Genomic DNA, 20,798 nt, shown 5'->3' with positions numbered 1-20,798 from the left:
TTTAAAGGATGTGAAGGACTATGTCCACTCATGTGTGGTTTGTTCCCGGTGCAAGGTCCCTCGTGTGGCTCCTACGGGACTCCTCCAACCGTTACCCGTGCCATCTCGCCCTTGGGGGTCTATCTCCATGGATTTTATTGTGGAGTTGCCAGTCTCAGGCGGGCACAATACCATTTTAGTGGTGGTGGATCGATTGACTAAAGCTGCTCACTTCATTCCGTGTACCGGTCTTCCCTCAGCCGCAGAGACAGTGGATTTGGTTATCCAGAACGTATTCCGATTGCATGGGGTACCAGACGAGATCATCTCTGACCGGGGCGTGCAGTTCACGTCTAGATTCTGGAAGGGGTTTTGTACGGCACTCCAGATTGATGTCTGTTTGTCTTCTGCATACCATCCTCAGACAAATGGGCAAACCGAACGGACAAATCAAACCCTGGAACAATACCTTCGATGTTATGTCAGCCATCTCCAAGACGATTGGTTGAAGATGCTTCCGTTGGCGGAGTTCTCATACAACAACACTCAGAGCAGCTCCACTAAGGTAACGCCCTTTTTCGCTAACCTGGGTTACCATCCGACTGTTTTGCCTAGGTCACCGGTTGCGGTTTCGGTGCCAGCGGTGGAGGACAGATTGACAGAACTACGACAAAATCTGGAGGTTCTAAAGGACACTGTGGCTACGGCCCAGGAGCGTTACAAGAGGTCGGCAGACACTCACCGGAAACCGGCACCCATGTACAAGGTAGGGGATTCTGTATGGTTATCCACCAAAAACCTGAGATTGGGTGTTCCTTCGCAGAAGCTGGGACAAAAGTTCATCGGTCCGTTTAAGATCACCGGGATCGTGAGCCCTGTGGCCTGTCGGCTACGGTTACCGCACCATCTAAAGGTACACCCGGTTTTTCATGTGTCTCTCCTCAAACCCGTTTCCCCTAATACGTTTCATGGTCGTGTTGTGCCTCCTCCTCCGCCTGTGATGGTCGACGGCGAGGAGCAGTTCGTGGTTGAGGACATTATTGACTCCCGGCTCCATCGTCGTCGGCTTCAGTATCTGGTACGTTGGCAGGGGTACGCCCCCGAGGACGATTCCTGGGAACCGGTGGGTAACATTCGGGCACCCCGGAAGATTGCTCAGTTTCATCAACGTTTCCCGGACAAGCCAGGCCCTGATCCGTCCTGAGGCCGTCTCTGGGGGGGGGAGTAGTGTCAGGTTTCCAGGTTTTCCAGTTCTCTTTTGAATGAGCTTGCCCTCGGTTAACATGGAGTTTACTGTTCTGTTGCCCTACTTCCTGTCCAGCTGCTTAAAAGGCCGCCTCTAAGCCTAGTCCAGTGCCTGAGTATACTGCTTGCTGTGTGCTCCTGCTTTGCTGCTGCTAATCCTGTTTGCCTTTGGATCCTCCTAAAGACTACCGACCGACCGACCGACTCTGGACCTTACCCGGTTTCTCAAGCTGTGCCCGGATTCCGTCTGCCATCTTCGGTCAGCACTCTGCCCGGTTCTCTCTGGTTCGTAACCACTCTGGACATTCATCCCGTACGGACACTCCTGGACTTTTACCGCTTTCCCCTTGTGTCCCGGCTGCTGCGCATTTAGGCCTTCCGGGGTGATTGCCGGACAGTCCCTGTATAGGGGTTCGCTCTGGTGGTCTCCCTGGGGGAGTCCGGTGCGTGGCCCCGGGAATTCCCTTCGCTCCGTTTCGGGAAGGTATTGTGTGTATTTGTACCGCTGTGTTTTCCGTTGTGTATCTACCGTGGTTACATATTATAAAATATCTTGTACCAAGAACTCGTCTCTGATTGTCATTGCCCTACGCTATCGAAATCCTCAGAACATATATAAGTATTACAGCTGGCTTCAGACGTAATGTGCGCAAAATGTTGTCAGAATGTCTTTTATTGACCCTATGACACTGAGTCGCCAGCCAATCCCAGCAATGCCACAACCAAGATGGCTGCAGCATTACTGTGATTGGTTAAGAAACCCAGCATGTTTATTGGCTGCAAATGAGGTGCCAAAATGCCTGGGCAGGACATCCGAATATAGCAAGGTGAATGCACCATTACTCGCACTATAACGAATAGCCCGAGTACCGTACTATTCTGTGAATAGTGACCAATACATTTGCACATCACTATCTATAAGATCCGCAACACACATCCGTGTAATTTGTATGTGTGCGGTACGTATTTGCACGTACCGGAGACACGTACACACGGAGACGCATATTATTCAAAAGTAGATGGCACACACACGTAAAATCACACGTAACGTGTGTCTGTGTGAGAAGTACGTGTGTGCGCTTTTCTACACGGACAACATGTCAGTTTTTGGCCGGCATCACGCAGGCACGGACCCGCTAAAGTCTATGGGTCCGTGCCTGCACGGACCGCACACGGAGTATGGCAATAGCGCGATCAGCTGTATTCAGCGTTGGCCGCGAGTAAGCTCAGTGACAGCTCAGCTGATCGCGCTATTGCCTTAATTAGCTGCGTGGAGCTGACAGGAGGGGCGGTGTCTTCTGCAGCTCCGGTCACCTCCATGCAGCAGAGCTGGAAGCGACGCTGGACCATCCTGGATTACGCCGGACATGGAAGGCTTTTTTGGGCTTATAAAATTGGTGAACAAGGCAATTTGTTAGTGTTTTTTTTTCTAATAAAGGATTGTTCGGGTGTGTGTGTTTATTTACTGTAATTTACAGATTAATCATGGAAGGTTTCTCGGGGAGACGCCTGACATGATTAATCTAGGACTTATTGGCAGCTATGGGCTGCCAATAACTCCTTATTACCCCGATTTGCCAATGCACCAGGGAAAATCGGGAAGAGCCGGGTACAGTCCCAGAACTGTCGCATATAATGTATGCGGCAATTCTGGGCGGCTGCTGACTGATATTGTTAGGCTGGGGGGCTCCCCATAACGTGGGGCTCCCCATCCTGAGAATACCAGCCTTCAGCCGTATGGCTTTATCTGGCTGGTATTAAAATTAGGGGGGGAACGCACGCCGGGTTTTTTAATTATTTATTTATTTATTTATTTATTTATTTTACTGCACAGTATACACACGCCCACCGGCTGCTGTGATTGGGTGCAGTGAGACAGCTGTCACTCAGCGTGGGGGGCGTGTCTGACTGCAACCAATCATAGGCGCCGGTGGGTGGGGAAAGCAGGGAATACGAGATTGAATAATGAGCGGCCGGCATATTCAAAGTAATTGTTGCCGCGTATTCTCTGCACAGCTGTTCCTCGCCGCGCTGGCGATCGGAGAGCGGTAAGTATGATAGAGGGCTGCTAACTTCAGTCACTCGGGGGATTAGCGGTCACTCGTGAATCCTTCACAGGTGACCGCTAATCAGTACGCGGCACACAGTCAGAGCCGCGGCATGACAATGAAGTCGGGTGAAGTTCACCCGAGTTCATTCTCATCGCGCAACTCTGTCTGCTCTCAGCCGACATGTATCAATGACATTGTGCAACACACAAACGGACATTCCACACGGACATTCCACACGGACATTCCACGTACACATACACGGGCATTTTACACACAAACACGGACATTTTACACGTACACACGGCTCGCATACGCCATCACACGGATGCCATACGTACCGGAGAAACGCCCCAAAAAAACGGAACACGGACCCGAAAAACGGACCGTGTCACACGGACTTTTTTTTGCGGAAGTGTGTTTTAGGCCTAAGCCATAATAATCAACATTAACTAAATAAACGCTCTATATAATATATGCATTTCACTTTTTGTATTGAATTACTGAAATAAATTAACTTTTTGATGATATTCTAATTTATTGAAATGTACCTATATATGGTAAGGTGATAGAAAAAAAAATAAAAAGGATAGGAAAGTGTAAACCTTTAGCAACACCACCAGCATACCTTCAAGAAGTTGGTAAGTATTAACTGGGCTTTACACGCTATGATATTGTCGCGGGCGGAGGAGGACGCGCTACGCTCACCCACTGCCCGGGTCCGGCTGCTGCTGCTACTACTGCTTGGTGGTGGCTCGAGCGCTGGGCCGGATCCCGGGGACTCAAGCGGCGTTCCTCGCCCGTGAGTGAAAGGGGGTGGTTTGGGTTTAGGGGTATTGTCCGTGACGCCACCCACGGTTGTGGTGAGGTTGTGACACCACCGCTGCTCTGGACGGGGATCCCGGGAGCGATGACAGGGAGCAGCTTGGATGTTGTTTCTCCCCTCCGTGGGGCTGATGTCCACACCAGGGGGTGGGCCAGGCGGTTGGTCCCGCCCACCGAGGAGTTCACAGTCCTGGAGGCGGGAAAAAGGAGTTAGTTAGAGACGAGTTTTGGAGAGGAGAGGAAGAAGAGTGGTAGAGGAGCAACTGACTGATGGCATCCGGGTGTGTGGCCCGGACGGTACAGCAAGGTTGGCAGACGGTGGTGACCGTCTGCAGGAGAGGCCGATTGGGGCGAACCGAAAGGACCGTGGACGGGCGGTGGCCCGGCGGTACCAGACCGGCGAGCAAAGAGAAGCCAGCACCATCCATCCGGCAGGGCTTACGGACCCCAACAAGGCTAGGAGTCGCCGTTGAATTTGTCAAATACGTTAGCGAAGGGAACCTCCTGGGTTTCCCAGCAGTCAAGTCCCGATAGAAGGCGACAGCTCACACCGTGAAGGGAAACACAGTCACCGCCAAGGCTACAGTTCCCAGGGCCAGAGTCTGCGGGCAAAAGGGGCTCCTTCAGCACCCATCCAAGCTGGGGAGCGGGTTACCGGTGGGAACCCATTGGAACCGAACACACTACACAGGTGCAGGGTAAGGTAGTCACCATCAACCTACCGGGAGCAGAAACCACCGCAGCCATCAGTGGGCCCCGTCCATCCAGCCGTGTGTTTTACCAAGGACTGTGTCTTCGTGATTGGCTGAGTGAGTACTACCGTGCCGTGCGGCACAGAGCTGCCCCTGCGACCCTGCACCTCACCAGGCCCCGCAACCCGCCTGCTATCCATCCCTACCCCTCACCGGGCCCCGGGTCAACCAACCCCCCTACCCACGGAGGGGAGAAACAACATCCAAGCTGCTCCCTGTCATTGCTCCCGGGATCCCCGTCCAGAGCAGCGGTGGTGTCACAACCTCACCACAACCGTGGGTGGCGTCACGTACAATCAAATCCCCAAAACCAATTCCCCTTTTCACTCACGGGCGAGGAACGCCACTCGAGTCCCCGGGATCCAGCCCACCGCTCGTGCCACCACCGAGCAGCAGCAGCAGCAGCGGACCCGAGCAGTGGGAGAGAGTAGCGTCCCCTCCTCCGCCCGCGACAACTTGGCATCACGAACAGGATCTTACCGCTCTGCCGTCTGGTAGAGGTGCGCCTTGTGACCGCCGGAGATGTCCGGCCGAAAATTTTGAGAAGCCGCCACCTTGGGCGCGAAAAGTTCCCGCTCGAGCATCTCCTCGAGCAGTGGAGGCGCGAAGGCCTAAACCCCGCCCCTGTAGAGGAGGAGCCGGAAAGAGACTAAGGGGGACGGAATGGCGGCTGGCCGCATGTGAGCGCGGCTATAAAAGCGGGGACGCCAGGACGCTGCAGCCATCTTGTTGTTCCTGGAAGAGGCCGCCACGATGTATCAGCCATCCCGCAGCACCGTAGCCCCCGCGCCCGGGACCGCGGCGTGGGTGGAGGTCCGGACCGCTCAGTTGCCGGCAATGCGGAATGAAGAAGGTGGGCGGGATGTTATGTCCCGCTCATCTCTGCCCCTTCGCTTCTATTGGCCGGCCGCTGTGTGACTTCGCTGTGATGCCGAACGTCCATCCCCCTTCAGGAAGAGGATGTTCGCCGCCCACAGCGACGTCGTCCAGGAGGTAAGTACGTGTGACGGAGGGTTAACGACTTTGTGCGCCACTGGCAACTAATTGCCCTTGACGCACAAACGACGGGGGTGGATACGAACGCTCCTGCGATCGCACAATAGATCGTCCCGTGTGACGCCAGCATTACACTCTGTTTATAGCTTAGGGGCAGTTAAGGATACTCAGTGTAACCAGGCGATGAGTGGGGGTGACATTACGTGATCTTAGGGTGCCAACCTCCGCTGCCAAGTAAATTAGGGTAAATTAGGGTAAGGTCTAGGGCAAGCACTGGCCATTTTTAGGACCTGTAGATTTCTGGTATTACATCTCCCTTGATTTGTTCATCCCTCTGAGAGTCTGAGACATATTCATAGCAATTTTTAAGGTTAGAATTAATGTTCATCAAGCACTATAGCTTGTTAAATCCTAACTTTGTGTTATATACACACAGTCTATATTAGACTTGCTTGCTGGCTTGAGCCGTTATCATGTGACAATCTGACACTCACCCCTACCCGAGTTATGCCCATGTTGGAGGGCTGCTGCAAAAATTCACTAATTTAACTTGATGGCACGAGGAAAGCACATTAAAGAGTCAGTAGCAACGTTATCATATGATAACAAATAATCTTGCAATTCCTTCATCATCTCTCATCATCAAGGGTCCTGTTCTTAACTAAGGACTTGTCATTACAAGAAATCTATATTTTCCATGTGTTATGGATGGGTATAACATGTATCCTTTGTATTCAGGGATTGCCCTTTCCAATGGAGAGAACTGGAAAGTGATGAGAAAATTTACACTCTCCTCACTACGAGATTTTGGAATGGGGAAGAAAACCATAGAAGACAAGATCATCGAGGAGGCCAAGTGTTTAGTGCAGAAGATGAAATCATATGGAGGTAAGTGTGATGATGAGAGCCCGGGTGTAATAAGACACCAAACCACTGGGTGAAGCAAGCACACTAGTGGAGTGGATCTTCCGGGTTTGTACACTAGGTGTCGCAGGGTCAGTCAAACAAGCAAAGGGTCAAAAGCCAGAAGATAACATACATGACAGTGAGCAGGAGCAAGCCGAGCCGGAGTCAGGGGACGAGCTTGGGTCGGTAAACAGAGAGGTCACATAAGTACACGGGAGCAAGCAGAGCCTGACTCAGGAGACGAGCCGAGGTCAGACGGTCAGGGAATCAAGTCAGTAGGTAAGGAGATGGGAGGGGAACAGCGAAACTAGGCAGCGGGACAAGATCAGGTCAGACAGTTACGGGAAAAATAACCAAAGAAAAATCTGTTATAAGCCCAAGAGTAAAGAAACTATGGGGGCATTGAAGAAAGGAATCAAAATAATGATGGTGAAATACAAAATACTTTTATTGAAATTAATACAATGTGCAATACAGGGTAATATTGTGGTACCGTGTTAGCCAGAAAAATCAATTGAAATACTATGTCCCAAGAATGACAAAAGTATTTTAGGAGTGATACCTTTATAGGCTAACCAGAAAAATGATATTAGCAGGCTTTCAGAGCACAAAGGCTCTGAAAGCTTGCTAATATAATTTTCTGGTTAGCCTATAAAAGTATCACTCATAAAATACTTTTGTCATTCTTGGGACATAGTATTTCAATTGATTGAAATTAATAAAAAGAGGTGAACAAGGACAGACGGTGGAGGCAAAAAGTTGGAATTTTGCCAATACAGAAAGAGCACACACACCAACTGATACGACTACTAGTAAAGGTACAAGATATAAAGAAACCAAATGCCAAGGGAGGGAGACAAGGGGTGTAACAGATTAATGATTAAATATCAAACCAAGAAATACTGTTCCAATGGACATCTATGAGAAGCAAATAAGTAGTCATACTTTGAGACATAATGGAAATGATACCGCAGCAGTCAGGTCAGTGGTGAGGGCGGGGCCTCGACGTGCGTTTCACCAAGCGTGGCGGCTTCATCAGTAGTTACAGGAACTAAAGACATGCATTGCAATAACGGATCTATCACTGGCGGCATTCTGGATTAAACAGCTCCCAAATAAAGCGGAGCAATGGCCCACAACGAGGCTCCAAAGAATAGACCCCTCCCAAAACCACACAGGATTTGAAAATAGTGTTTACTAAGTACCCTATGTTCATTTATATCCATTATGCTTCAATTTAGTTACAGCATGGTATATGTTCATAATATTTTTTTCTTTGGTTTTCTAATTTCTAAAGCCTGCTTTACACGTTGCAATTTCGCATACGATATCGTATGCAATTTGCAACGCGCCCATCGTATGTGCGGCACGTTCAATTTGTTGAACGTGCCGCACAAACGATTAAACCCCGTCACACGTACTTACCTTGCATACGACCTCGATGTGGGCGGCGAACGTCCACTTCCTGGAGTGGGAGGGACGTTCGGCGTCACGTCGACGTCACGCGGCAGCCGGCCAATCGAAGCGGAGGGGCGGGGAGATGAACGGGACGTAAACATCCCGCCCACCTCCTTCCTTCCGCATTGCTGGCCTTGAGCCGCAGGATGCAGGTAAGATCTGTTCATCGTTCCCAGGGTGTCACACACTGCGATGTGTGCTACCCTGGGTACGATGAACAACCTGTCGTTCAATTCATGAGGAATGAACGACGTGCGTGCGATGAACGTTTTACCGTTCAATCGCAATCTCACGTAGCTGTTACACACTACAATGTACCTTACGATGCCGGATGTGCGTCACTTACGACGTGACCCCGCCGACACATCGTAAGATACATTGTAGCGTGGAAAGCGGCCTTAAATATGTCTAATGATGGAGGATACATATAATAATGTATACAGCGACCTTAGGGGTAAAGTCATGCAGTGTTCTACTCCTCACTCACTAGGTGTCAGGCAACCTGATGCTTCTTAGTTGCTCAGCCAGAGTCAGGTGTCAACTGTTTAATACTCTCTGGTTATCGATATAGCAGGAGTTAATTCCTCCTGGTTGATGCATTGCTGCTGGTGTCACAGGTTTCTAAAATTCTATCACAGCCACTTCCACCATATAAAAGATGGTGGAACTTAGTCTCACATGCCGATTATAGTTCTAGCTTTTGCTACAGAAATACCTGTCTTTTGTGTGGTGTTCCAGTTTGGTGAACAGTTGAATGCTATTGAGTGGGCTGTGAAAATATCCTTGTCATTTGTTTATTTCCTCCCTGTACTTTGTTTCTCCCTGAAATTTTTTTGTCATCTCCCTTATGTGTGCATGCAGTGAGTTTGAGCTTTAGTTTTCTCCTGTCTGGTGGTTTTTGTGGGGTTCATTTCTCATCTCTAGGCCCTCCCCTTGGGTGGGTGGGGAGGGGGTATTAGAGCAGAGCTACACAGGACTCAGTGCTACATTGGCGGTCCATACCTTGCCACCGTCGGGTATACCTCTGGGATAAGGGACAGTGTAGTATCCCTAGTCTGAGGGCTAGCCTAGGCACACCTACTCCTGGTTTTCATGTCATACCCATGACAAGTAAGTGGAAGCTCTGAGGCATCAACGCAAAATATGTTTTAGAGCTTCAAACCATTTAGACCATTTTTAGGCAATGTTAGGTTGAATTTTTAGACACAGCAAAATCTGTATTCCTTGTGTGTACATTGTCCTGTTTGCAGGTTTATTCCCTCCCCTGCCAGGCTTTTCTTCCTAAGTCGGTGGAGGGGGCATGAGATCCACCTAAACTCTCTACTTACCTGAAGAATTAGTCAGTCTGGTTGAGCAGGAGAAGACAGAGGGAGTGTGTGTGAGAACTTGAAGGGAGAAGGATTGAACCTCTGGGAGAAGCTGGGACTTCTCAGAGAGACCTGTACATTTATCGCTTATTGTATTATATTCATATTTCTGGACTAATTTTACCCTCTATTTTGTGGATTATGTTATAGACCATTTGATTTGCGTGGAATAAATGTTCTTTGGATTGTAAAGTCATTTCTCGCTTTGTTGATTGTGTGATATAGGAGAAGGACCCCATCACAACTGGTGGCAGTAGTGGGATCAACAGAGCACAGCTTAATGGAGATCAACCTACAGAGTGAGTACAGAAACTGGACCGCATCAAGTCTAAAGGAGAGAGCCAGAGATCTGGGCCTGAGCTACCAGGGACTGAGTAAAGAAGCCTTAATTGATCTTCTGGTGGGTGCAAGCCACTCCACCTCCTCCCAGATGTCTGACGGACAAGCACTGGGGACGGGGATCCCTGCCCCACAAAGCCAGTGGGTGGTGTGGATCGAAGAAGAGATGGCAGCTCTTGGCCCCGGTGTATCTCAGGAGTATAAGGAGCAGGTTGCTCGCTGAGCACAGAGGAGACAAGAAGCAATGGAGTCTGACGGAGGGAGTAATGTGAGTTGGAGTGTAAACCCAGCAATCCAGGAGCCTGTACTGATCAGTCGGGCAGACTTCAAGCCATTTGATGAGGCTTCTGGAGATGTGGAAGGGTTCTTCAAGGACTTTGAGCAGCAGTGTGTCATGATGGAGGTTCCCCACTCTGGCTGGATGCGTTTGTTAGTGGGACTCCTGAACGAAAGCCTGGCAGAGGCTTATCGCACCATTGACTCACAGCAGAACTGGGATTACAACAATGGAAAGCGGACTATCCTGGATTACCATGCCATCAACCCAGACTCACATAGGGTACAGTTCCGAGACTTCCCATGCACCATGGGTGGATTTTTTAGGATGTATGCCCAAAAGATTTCCCAGGCATTACTGTGGAGGACATTATAGAGGCATTTCTTATAGAACAATTTCTTTACAAGTGCCCCTCAGAAATATGGGAGTGGGTCAGAGAGCGCACACCATGCACCTTGGATAGAGCTGCTGCCCTGGCTGATGAGGCCCTTACTATCCAACCGCAATGGAGGAGGCTTCTGGACAATAAGCCACAGCCTGCTCCTGCTCCCCGGCCCTCTCCAGTTATATCTGCCCCTCCAACCAGCCATAGGCTGATGACAACTATGGCTCACAATTCTGGGCCCCAACAGTTCCGACCATGCCCTGGGGGAATCACAGAGATGAGATGCTATGGGTGCGGGCAACCTGGGCACCTGCAATCCAGTTGTCCCGCAAGGACTCGGAGGTACCCCCACGCACCTCCATCTCGTCCGGTGCGTTTTGTGCATTCTATCCTGCCTGAGGAAGAGTTACCACCACCTCTACTGGAATGTACCGTTGTCCCCTGCACTATAGATGCCCCTGTTGGAGTGTATGGCCTCCGGCCTTTGCCACCAGGTTCTTCTACTGCCTTCTCCAGAATGCACATTGGAAGGAGTATGACACAGAGGAGATGTTATCGATGTGGGCAACCTGGTCATTTGCAAAACACTTGCCCTGCTGGTTAATTGAGGAATGACCTTGCACCAAATCGACCTGTTCATTCTCTACAGGCAAATACAATGGGGGAAGAGTTCTCACACCTTCAAGTTGGCTTGCCTAATGACTCAGACACTCATGGTTGGCAACTAGGGGTTTATGGGGTGCGAGTCACAGCCCCGAGCTCCTCCTACCTTCAAAGTAAGCACTTACAGGAGGTCGTGCTGGATGGACAGAGAGTTATTGGTTTTGTGACTCCAGGGCATTTCTCACATTAGCTAATCCCCTAGTGGTTCAGCAAGAGGCGATACATCATGGACCAGTTATGATATTGAATTGGCTGGAGGACAAAGAAGGAATATCCCAAAGGCGACTATAGATCTGGACTTTGGCTTTGGGGTCAAGCAATGTATGGTTGGGGTGATGAGCGGCCTGCCTGCAGATATTCTCCTAGGAAATGATGTGGGAGATCTACAATGCCGATTTGTGGGTATAGGAAACACAGTTTGAGTGAAGGAGGACACAAAGGGAAGCTTGTCCTTCCAACCCTACCGCTGTACAAGGGACTACCTACAGCTTCTCCATCCAATACATGCGTTCAAGCCAACACCAGAATGCTGATGGACTGTTCCGGCAAGAAGAATCATAGACTATCTACAGCTGAGCAACATGGACTTAAGTGAGATGGCCAGAGGTCTGTGTAGACCTCATGGCATACTCACTTACTCAGAAGGAGGGAGAGGTTGTGAGGGTGGGATATTGTGGGTTATGTACCATGTTGTGTAGGTTTCTATTTTTAGGCATGGTTCACTGTCCATTCTGTATTCCTTGTGTGTACATTGTCCTTTTTGCAGGTTTAATCTGTTCCCTACCGGGCTTTTGTTCCTAAGTCAGGGGAGGGGGCGTGAGATCTACCTAAACTCTCTGCTTACCTGAAGAATTAGTCAGTCTGGTTGAGCAGGAGACAACAGAGAGAGTGTGTGTGAGAACTTGAAGGGAGAAGGATTGAACCTCTGGGAGAAGCTGGGAGTTCTCAGAGAGACCTGTACATTTATTGCTTATTGTATTATATTCATATTTCTGGACTAATTTTACCCTCTGTTTTGTGGATTATGTTATGGACCGTTTGATTTGTGTGGAATAAATTTTCTTTGTATTGTAAAGCCATCTCTCGTTCTGTTGATTGTGTGATTTGGGAGAAGAACCCCATCACAACCCTCCAGCTCTTTTTTTTATTAGTAGTACGGAGTTTTCAGCCTTCTTAATCCTGTCCCAAATTGTTTGAGATGTATTGCTGCCAGCAATGAGGTAAGTTTTTTTAAAAAAAAAAGGAAACATTTTCAACTTTCAACTTTTGATCTGTTTCCTCTGTTCTGTTTTCAAAGTATGGCAATAAGAGGTTGCAAAACCATCACATTCTTGTTTCTTTACATTTACACAGCACTTTTTTGAAATTTGGATTCACTCTTGCAGCAGTAAGTTATGCACACGGGCTTGTTGGTTCTGCTGCAAAATACTTTGAAGGTTATTATGCTTCATAAACTTCAGTAAATGTCCACATGAAGAAAAACGCAACTTTTGCTAGGTTCACAGAAAAAAATAAACAAATTAATCCCTAGAGCAGTACGGGCTCATCCATTTAGATAAATATACGATTTCCCTTGTCAGCCTCATAGACCATAAGGATGACCAGCACATACAGGTCTTTTCTTCTCTCTACACATAGACAATAACTAATGCAGCTCACCTTATCCTCTTTTAGATATTGGACGTACTGGGTATGTCATGAAATTCGGTGCCATTCCGACCAAGGACGTACCCTGTAGACCATGCGATCACTGTGGTTGCGGTAAAAGTGATCATATGAAAGTGCCTGCTGATTCTGTCAGCTCGGCACTTGCCCTAATTGCCACAGGGGGGTTTTGTCATCCCTCCACAGTGACAATCGCTGTGATTGGCTGTTCAATTCAGAACAGCCAATCACAGGCGTTTCAGGGTTTCAGGCAATGGAGCCTTAAAGTCCAGCTATGATCGCTATTGTGACGCCCTAGCCTATCAGGTCGTCACAAGGGTGCCGTGCAATCTGCCCTTCTGCATGGTACCCGCTCCTCCTTGATTACGGGTCTTGTCAATTTGGTGTTGCTACCAACTGGTGTACAAAAATCCTGAGGAACACTCGGCACCACATCCACCAGCCACCCATTGGGCAGCCTGAGGGGAATAGGGCCACCCAGATGGAGGGATGGAAGAGGGAGGGCAGAGATGTCAGTTGAGTTGAGGAGTTGAGTAGGAGTAGTTGAGCAGTGAGCAGCGATGACAGGACAGGTCACACTGTGGAGGTTCCAGGTGCCAGACGTTGGCCTGGCCAGAAGGAGCTGGAACCCCGGTCCCAGAGGGTAGTGGCAGGGAGCACAGTGCTGCTACAGAGAGCAGGCCAGCTGCCTTGTTCTACAACCGGTGCAGGGGCCAGTGCTCGGCAGGGTACGCAGACCCTAGGCAAATCACCCAAAGGGAACGGAGTCTTAAGGAACAATTTCCCACCCACTCCAGAATCAAGGTACTAGCGCAACGAGGGGGATAGGACTTCCCACAACCGTCCAGGAAATCCCAAGCGTGAACCCTGAGAGCAAACTTACCCTGCTAGTGAAGTGAGGTGAAGTGCAGGTGAGCGGGACCCGAGTAGTTCCAAGCGAAAGGGATCCATCTAAAAGATACACTGTGCCAAGGGACAAGGCTTCAGGCCAACCAGCAACACCAAAGGGGCATAGACCCAGTATGCTCGACCAACAGAGACAGAACATACAAGAGTTTGGTTTACCTGGTGTCAGCGTCAGTGACTTTAGACTGTGTGAGTACCTGATATCCCTCTACTCCCGATGGGTCCTGCCCCGCTCAATCCATTACTGAGTCCCGTGACACCATCCCCCTGCCCACAGAGGGGTTAACATCTCGAGCTGCCACACCATTGTCACCGGGCTCCCCAAACGGCAGCGGTGGTCCTTCACGTTACCACTCACCGTGGGTGGCATCACGAACATTATCCCGTTCACCATCCACAAACAATTCTCCTTTTTATTTCGTGTAGCCACGCGACCCCGCCTCGAATCGGGAGACCCCTCGAGCCACTGTGGATCCGGGTCCGGGCAGCCCGTCGGCTGTCGCGGGGGTAGCACACCCTAGGAAATCTTGGCGTCATGAACAGGATGCGAGCAGGACCCACTAACCTGGGTGACGTGCGCCTTGAGAAGAGAAAATCGCAATCCAAAATTCCTTTTTCTGCGACGTCCGCCATTTTTCCGCTGTTTTCGCGCCAAAAACGCCATCTTCTTGGAAAAGGGCGCAAAGTCGAAGCCCCGCACTTTGTCTTTAGGAAGTTCCCAGAGGGCCACAGCGCGCAAAAGAGTGCTGGGAGAAAACCAAGGGGCTGCGCAAAGATGTCGGCTCCGGATGACGGGAGTGTCGGGGTGCTGCCTCCACCCGGTCAGGGCAATGCCGATGCCGCAGGTGCTGCTCCGGCTGCTGGAGCGGCGGCGCTAGCATCTGACGCTGTAGTGCCGATTATGCCCATCACCCTGCCATACGTACCGGGCGCGGCCTGGCTACCCTAGTATGACGGCCGGCCAGACGCGCTGTAGTGATTCAAGCAGAAGATTCGCAATGTGTTTGACATGTACGCCCTGAATGAACGGCAGAGGGCATCGGTAGTACTCAGACAGCTGACCGGCGCAGCGGAGCTGGAAGTAGAGACATGGACTGAGGCGGATCGGACCTCGGTAACCGCCATTTTCCAAAGGCTGGGAGCTGTGTTTGAGACTCGTATGGAGGCCGAACTGCGGATGAGGTTTTACAGCTGTAAGCAGCGGCTCCAAGACAGCATCAGGGACTATGCCCTAAAGCTGCAGGCAGCGCTGTGGACCCTAAGACTGACTAATAACATCGGTGAGCCAGAGGGGAACTGAATGCTGGTGGAGTAATTCCTGCAGGGCCTTGAGTCAGTGGAAGACCGCAAGCAGTTGCGGCTTTGGGTCTTAGAACCTCCCACTTTGGACTTTGCTACGTTGAAAGAACGAGCAATTAAGGCCCTGCAGCCCCCAGAGGAGCCTGACTCCCCCCTCCCGGTGCAGCAAGTGGAGGTATGCTGGAGGGAGACACAGGGGGAGCAGAACTGCAAGGCTCAGCATGCTCCATCCACTAGTGTATGCAGGAGAGCAGACAGCAGCTGTAGAACTACAAGGCTCAGCATACTCCATCCAGGACTATATGCAGGAGTTTTTTGCCCCCCAAAAAAATGACGTGGGCTTCACCATATTTTTGTATGCTAGGCAGATACAACAGGCACCTACGGGCTGCCCCCAACCCCCAGCTGCCTTTTTGTACCCGGCTAGGAACCAAAAATATAGGGAATCCCTTTTTTTTTTAAATTATGTCACGAATTTCATGAAATAATTAAAAAAAAAATGACGTGAGCTTTGCACAATATTTGTGTCCAGTCAGGTACAACTAGGCAGCTGGGGATAGGAATCCGCAGCGCAGGATGCCCAAGCTTTCTGGGCACCCCTGCTGTGAATTGCAGTCCGCAACCGCCCCAGAAAATGGCGCTTTAATAGAAACGCCATCTTCTGGCGCTGTATCCAACTCTTCCAGCTGCCCTTGTGACGGGTGGCTCGCTGGGTAATAATGGGGTTAGGGCTAGCTGTATATTATCAACTGGCCCTAAGCCCGAAATTCATGGTGTCACACTAATATTAGACATGGCCACCATCAATTTCTAGTACAGAAAAAAAAAAAAACACAACACACAGAAAAATATTTTTATTAGAAATAAAACACAACACAATTAGTGACTCCATCTTTATTGAAATAAAGAACCCCCCTCCGCAGTAATCCTGGGTCAAGGGTCCCGCGCCGTCCAATCCGGATCCAATATCATCTGATCGCTTTGCTGTAAGGTTCAAGAGCCTGAATCACATGACACAGCAGCTGATTGTATAAACGGCTTTTATACAATCAGCTGATGCATCAAAAAAACTATACACTTCTGTGCAGACTCTTGTCCGACAGCATCAGCTGATAGTTTAGCCGGCCAGGCGGTAAAAACTCGGCCTCACCGCTCGACTTATAGCGTCAGCTAGTTCCGTCAGGTGACCGCATCAGCTGATAATCACCAGATCTGAGAGAGAGAGAGAAGAGAGAGAAGATACAGAAAAAAGAGAGAGAGAAAAGAGAGAGTGAGACGAGAGGAGAGAGGAGAGAGGGAGAGAAGAGAGAGGGAGAGGAAAGAGGAGAAAGAGAGAGGAGAGAGGGAGCAGAGAGGAGAGAGAGAGAGGAGAGAGAAAAGAGGAGAGAGAAAAGAGGAGAGAAGAGAGAAAGAGAAGAGAGAGAGGAGAGAGAAAAGAGGAGAGAAGAGAAGAGAGAGAGAAGAGAGAGAGAGAGAGGAGAGAGAGAGAGAGAGAGGAGAGAGAAAAGAGGAGAGAAGAGAGAGAGAAGAGAGAGAGGAGAGAGGGAGAATGAGAGAAAAAGAGAGAGAGAAAAAGAGAGAGGGAGAAAGAGAGAGAAAGAGAGAACAAGAGAGAGAGAAAAAGAGAGAAAGAAAAAGAGAGAGAGATGAGAGAGAGAAGAGAGAGAAGAGAGAGGAGAGAGAAGAGGAGAGAAGAGAGAGAGAGGAGAGAGGAGAGAGGGAGAAAGAGAGAAAAAGAGAGAGATGATTAACCCTGTTATTACCTCGATTGCCACCGCACCAGGGCAATTCGGGATGAGCTGGGTAGAGTCTCGAGACTGCCACATCTAATGGATGCGGCAATTCCGGGCGGCTTCCTGCCAGATTTTAGGATAAGTGTGTTTTTTTCACCTTGGGTAAGATTAGGAGAAAAAATCGGATATCTCAGTGGATATCTTTTATCACTAGCTCTTGGAATAAGTCTACACTGTTTCCAGGTGTAACGGTGGGACAGAAAGTAGATTTTAAATCTTTTCTTAAACTTTTTTTAAAAGGTAAGGATTGATTTTCATTAATATTTCCGTTAGCGATACTATCTATCAATGGATTATCAAGATAATCAATGGCGCCTATGAAAAAACATGATGTGAAAAACAAACGCAACACAAACAAAAAAATAATAAAAGAAATTCTTTGATCACAAATAGATGCGTTTTTAATTTCAAATTTAGTCCCATGTATGATGCTATAAAATCCAGCATCCGAAAACACTGGCATCTAATAAACAATGATAGGGATCTTACAGATATAGCCGCTAGTGGCCCGCTTATTTCCTACAGAAGGAATACAAATCTGGGGGATATACTAATAAAAAATCGCTATGTCACTAAAAGAGAGAAAATATGATTAGATCAGAAAAAAGTCATAGGTAATTTTAAACGCGGCAATTGCCCCTTTTGTGAATATCGCTGTACGGGTGACACTATAAAAATTGGTCATGAATTCATCAAAATTAACGACTTTATTTCATGTAAACCAAATTTTCTGGTTTATGTTATTTTTTGCCCGTGCAAGTGTTTTTACATAGGGAAGACAATTAGGCCACTTTATGTCAGATTCAGAGAGCATTTAAAAACCATTACCTCTGGAGTAGGGTCACCCCGCCTAATTTAGCACATGCGAGATTGTCATGAAGCAAAACACTGTGGAAAAGGAGCGCAATAGGGTCTTACCCGACAAACAAATGGGGTATGATTCACAGAGGTTACTCACCAAGTGTAGTTGTGAAAGTCACAACCACTATGCAGGCATATGGATTGGGTCAAAGGCAGCAGTCATCCCAGTAACGAATAGTATAGATGAAGAGATGGATGTTTAAAAACCGCGCCAAAGACCACTGGTGCAGGAGATGGATTTAACGTGACTTTATTCCATATTCAGGTCTACGCGTTTCAGGAGCGTCCGCTCCCTTCCTCAGGACAATACAGGCACAAGCAACATCAAAAAAAAAAAAAAAAAAAAAAATTTGATGTTGCTTGTGCCTGTATTGTCCTGAGGAAGGGAGCGGACGCTCCTGAAACGCGTAGACCTGAATATGGAATAAAGTCACGTTAAATCCATCTCCTGCACCAGTGGTCTTTGGCGCGGTTTTTAAACATCCATCTCTTCATCTATGAGATTGTCATGAAGGCAATCCACGTTTTTTGAAGTTTGCCGGCATAATAAAGGTTAACCCCCGCGCCGTAGGAGGCGATACTCATCGCCTCCTACTTCAGAAAGAGTCCAGACTGATCATGGATCTAAAAGCTCTAGGCCCCCTGGGTATGAATGATAAGAATGATCTGTCCGTTTTCTTATAAAAAATTTTGATTGTTTTTTGATAAAAACAAAAGATAGTATTTCTTTGTATACAAAATGTCTTTCCATATAAACTCTTGTACCTATTTATAATGTACACCTTTGATTGCAACTGCTGTTGTTCATTTAAATATATGTAAATACTTTTAATCACTGAATGACGCAAGATCCGCATTGCCCTTAATAGGGAGACGAATCTTGCGTCTCATATCACTGCACCCGTGGAAGCACATGCGTGCGAAACGGCTCGCTGTCGTCCGGCGTTGTGATCTTTGTACTCACCCTCCCCCACCACATGTACCCCTTGGTATGAATTTCGAATAAATCTACCATTTGGATGCCGCTAAGTGCCACCTGTTTTCCGTCTTTCCTGGATTGTTTCACATGACCCACGCCCTGGGATCTGCACCCGGCTCTTATGTTTTCAAGGAATGAACCAGTAGCAGTTTTTTGATGGAATTGCGGTGTCCGGTCTCCTCACTTTTGCTAATTCAAATTAGTTTACTCACAGGTCTTTATGTCACACCCAGGATGCTGGTCTTTACTGCAATGACTCCAGTCATTCCCAGGCAGGGCAGAGGTCAAAGTCTTGTAGGGCAGCCTGTGGGCTTTCTCCTTTTTGTGCGCTCGTGTGGTGGTAACCTCCTGGTTTCTGAAGCTCTTGGGACCTGCTACTCTGCCATCCGAAGCTGTGCTGGTTCCAAGGGGCAAGAAAATCCTCCCCTATGTAACCCTCTTCTTCTCCATGCCGCACGAGTACTGGTCCCAGGCTCTCAACTCCTTCCCGGTTGGCCACCTCTCACATTCCAAGTCTCTGCCGTCTAATGGATCGGGAACCTCCTAACCGGTGGCATCCGGTACTCACTTGGATCCACCCTCTCAGCTTAGGGGCCCTCAGCCATCCACCTGCCTGGTCCAAGGTAAGGAAAGGGTGTATGAACCGGTCTGGACCTGGTTGTTTCTCTGCTCTGCCTCTCTGAGAGAGAGCTCCCTCAGGGAGCTGCACACTGTGCATCCACTCTGTCTCGTCTCTCAAGCCATTCTGAGGTAAGGTGAAACTAAGCTCTCTATTTGGTAACTCCCTCCTGCTCATGCCCCCACCTGAGGAATTCCCCCTGTCTTTGGCCTCTGCCACACATCCGTGCCTCCGGCACGTGTTTGGCATTTTTTACACGTACCGGCGGCACGGAGACATGTACAGCAATGCTACCCTATGGTAGCAGGCACACACACGTAAAACCACACGGAACGTGTGTCCGTGTGCGTTTGTACGTGTGTGCGATTTTCAAAGCGCTGACATGTCAGTGTTTTCTCCGGCAGCACGGGTGTTACACGGCCCGCACCCGTACCACACGGGTGTAGTGTGGATGCGGTCCCGTGTGACACGCGCCGGAGTAAACACACATGTCAGGGAAAAAAATAAAAAACATTAACTCACCTTCTCCAGCCCTCCTGTCTCTGCCGCTGCTGCCTCTTGCTGCCGACCGCCGCTCATTAATCTCATAGAATATTCACTTCACTGCCTGGCAGCAGCAGCAGCGGGGAGACGGGAGGGCTGGAGACCGAGGATCAGCACCACGGACAGCAGCGCGGACAGCAGGGAGGACCAGGTGAGTATAATAATTACTGATTCTACGTGTGCTATCGCGGATAGCACACGTAGAACACACGTGTCACGCACGTACCAGAGACACGTACTTACCTGCACGCAACACGCAGGGAAAATACGTGTCTCTCGGCACGTGCGTGAAATTCACGTGAGTGTGGCAGAGGCCTTTGTGTGAGGTACCTGCAGTCTGTGTTTGTAAGGCTGTGTGATGCAGAAATCTAAACTTACTATACCTTAATCTCTTCCTGCCCAGGATGGATGTACATTATAAAATACATAAAATACAATACCCTGTAGTTATCAGTCTCGGGGCGCTACATTCCCCAAGAGCAAAACGCAGCACTCCTAGACTGCAAGAGAAAATTTACACTGCAATTTTTTATAGTTCAGTACATTAACACGTCCCTTTTACAGGGACCCAATAAAGGAAAGGAAGAAGCAGGATGGAAAAGACGAGGAAGGAGAAGAAAGGAAAAGGAAACATTGGCATAAATCAAGACACAAGTTATTAAACATTCTGGAACAGGCCTCCTTGTGACACTCCAGAGCCCTCCAGGTATCCAGGTTTGGGGAACTATTACGGCAGTCCGATCCCGATGCGGGCCACGGTGCCGGGCTTACCCTCCGGCCACCACCTGCTGTCTGTGTTTGCAAGGTTGTGTGATGCAGTAAACAAAACTTACCAGACCTTAACCTCCTCCTGCCCAGGATGGACGGACATTATAAAATACATAAAATACATA

The 20,798-nt window shown here is 49.0% G+C and overlaps 1 protein-coding gene across 2 annotated transcripts in view; it reads left to right on the top strand.

Moving 5' to 3' along the window:
* Positions 1-20,798, top strand: part of LOC142297017 (cytochrome P450 2B11-like) — a 202,200-nt gene that overhangs the window by 42,020 nt on the left and 139,382 nt on the right. For both annotated transcript variants that reach the window (XM_075341227.1, XM_075341226.1), the window contains exon 4: positions 6,584-6,733. In XM_075341227.1, the coding sequence (XP_075197342.1) occupies positions 6,584-6,733 (150 nt within the window). The remainder of the gene's footprint in view (positions 1-6,583; positions 6,734-20,798) is intronic.

The sequence above is a fragment of the Anomaloglossus baeobatrachus genome, chromosome 3, assembly GCF_048569485.1.
Source record: "Anomaloglossus baeobatrachus isolate aAnoBae1 chromosome 3, aAnoBae1.hap1, whole genome shotgun sequence".
Classification (NCBI taxonomy): Eukaryota; Metazoa; Chordata; class Amphibia; order Anura; family Aromobatidae; genus Anomaloglossus; species Anomaloglossus baeobatrachus.
This window is presented reverse-complemented; position numbering and strand designations above follow the sequence as displayed.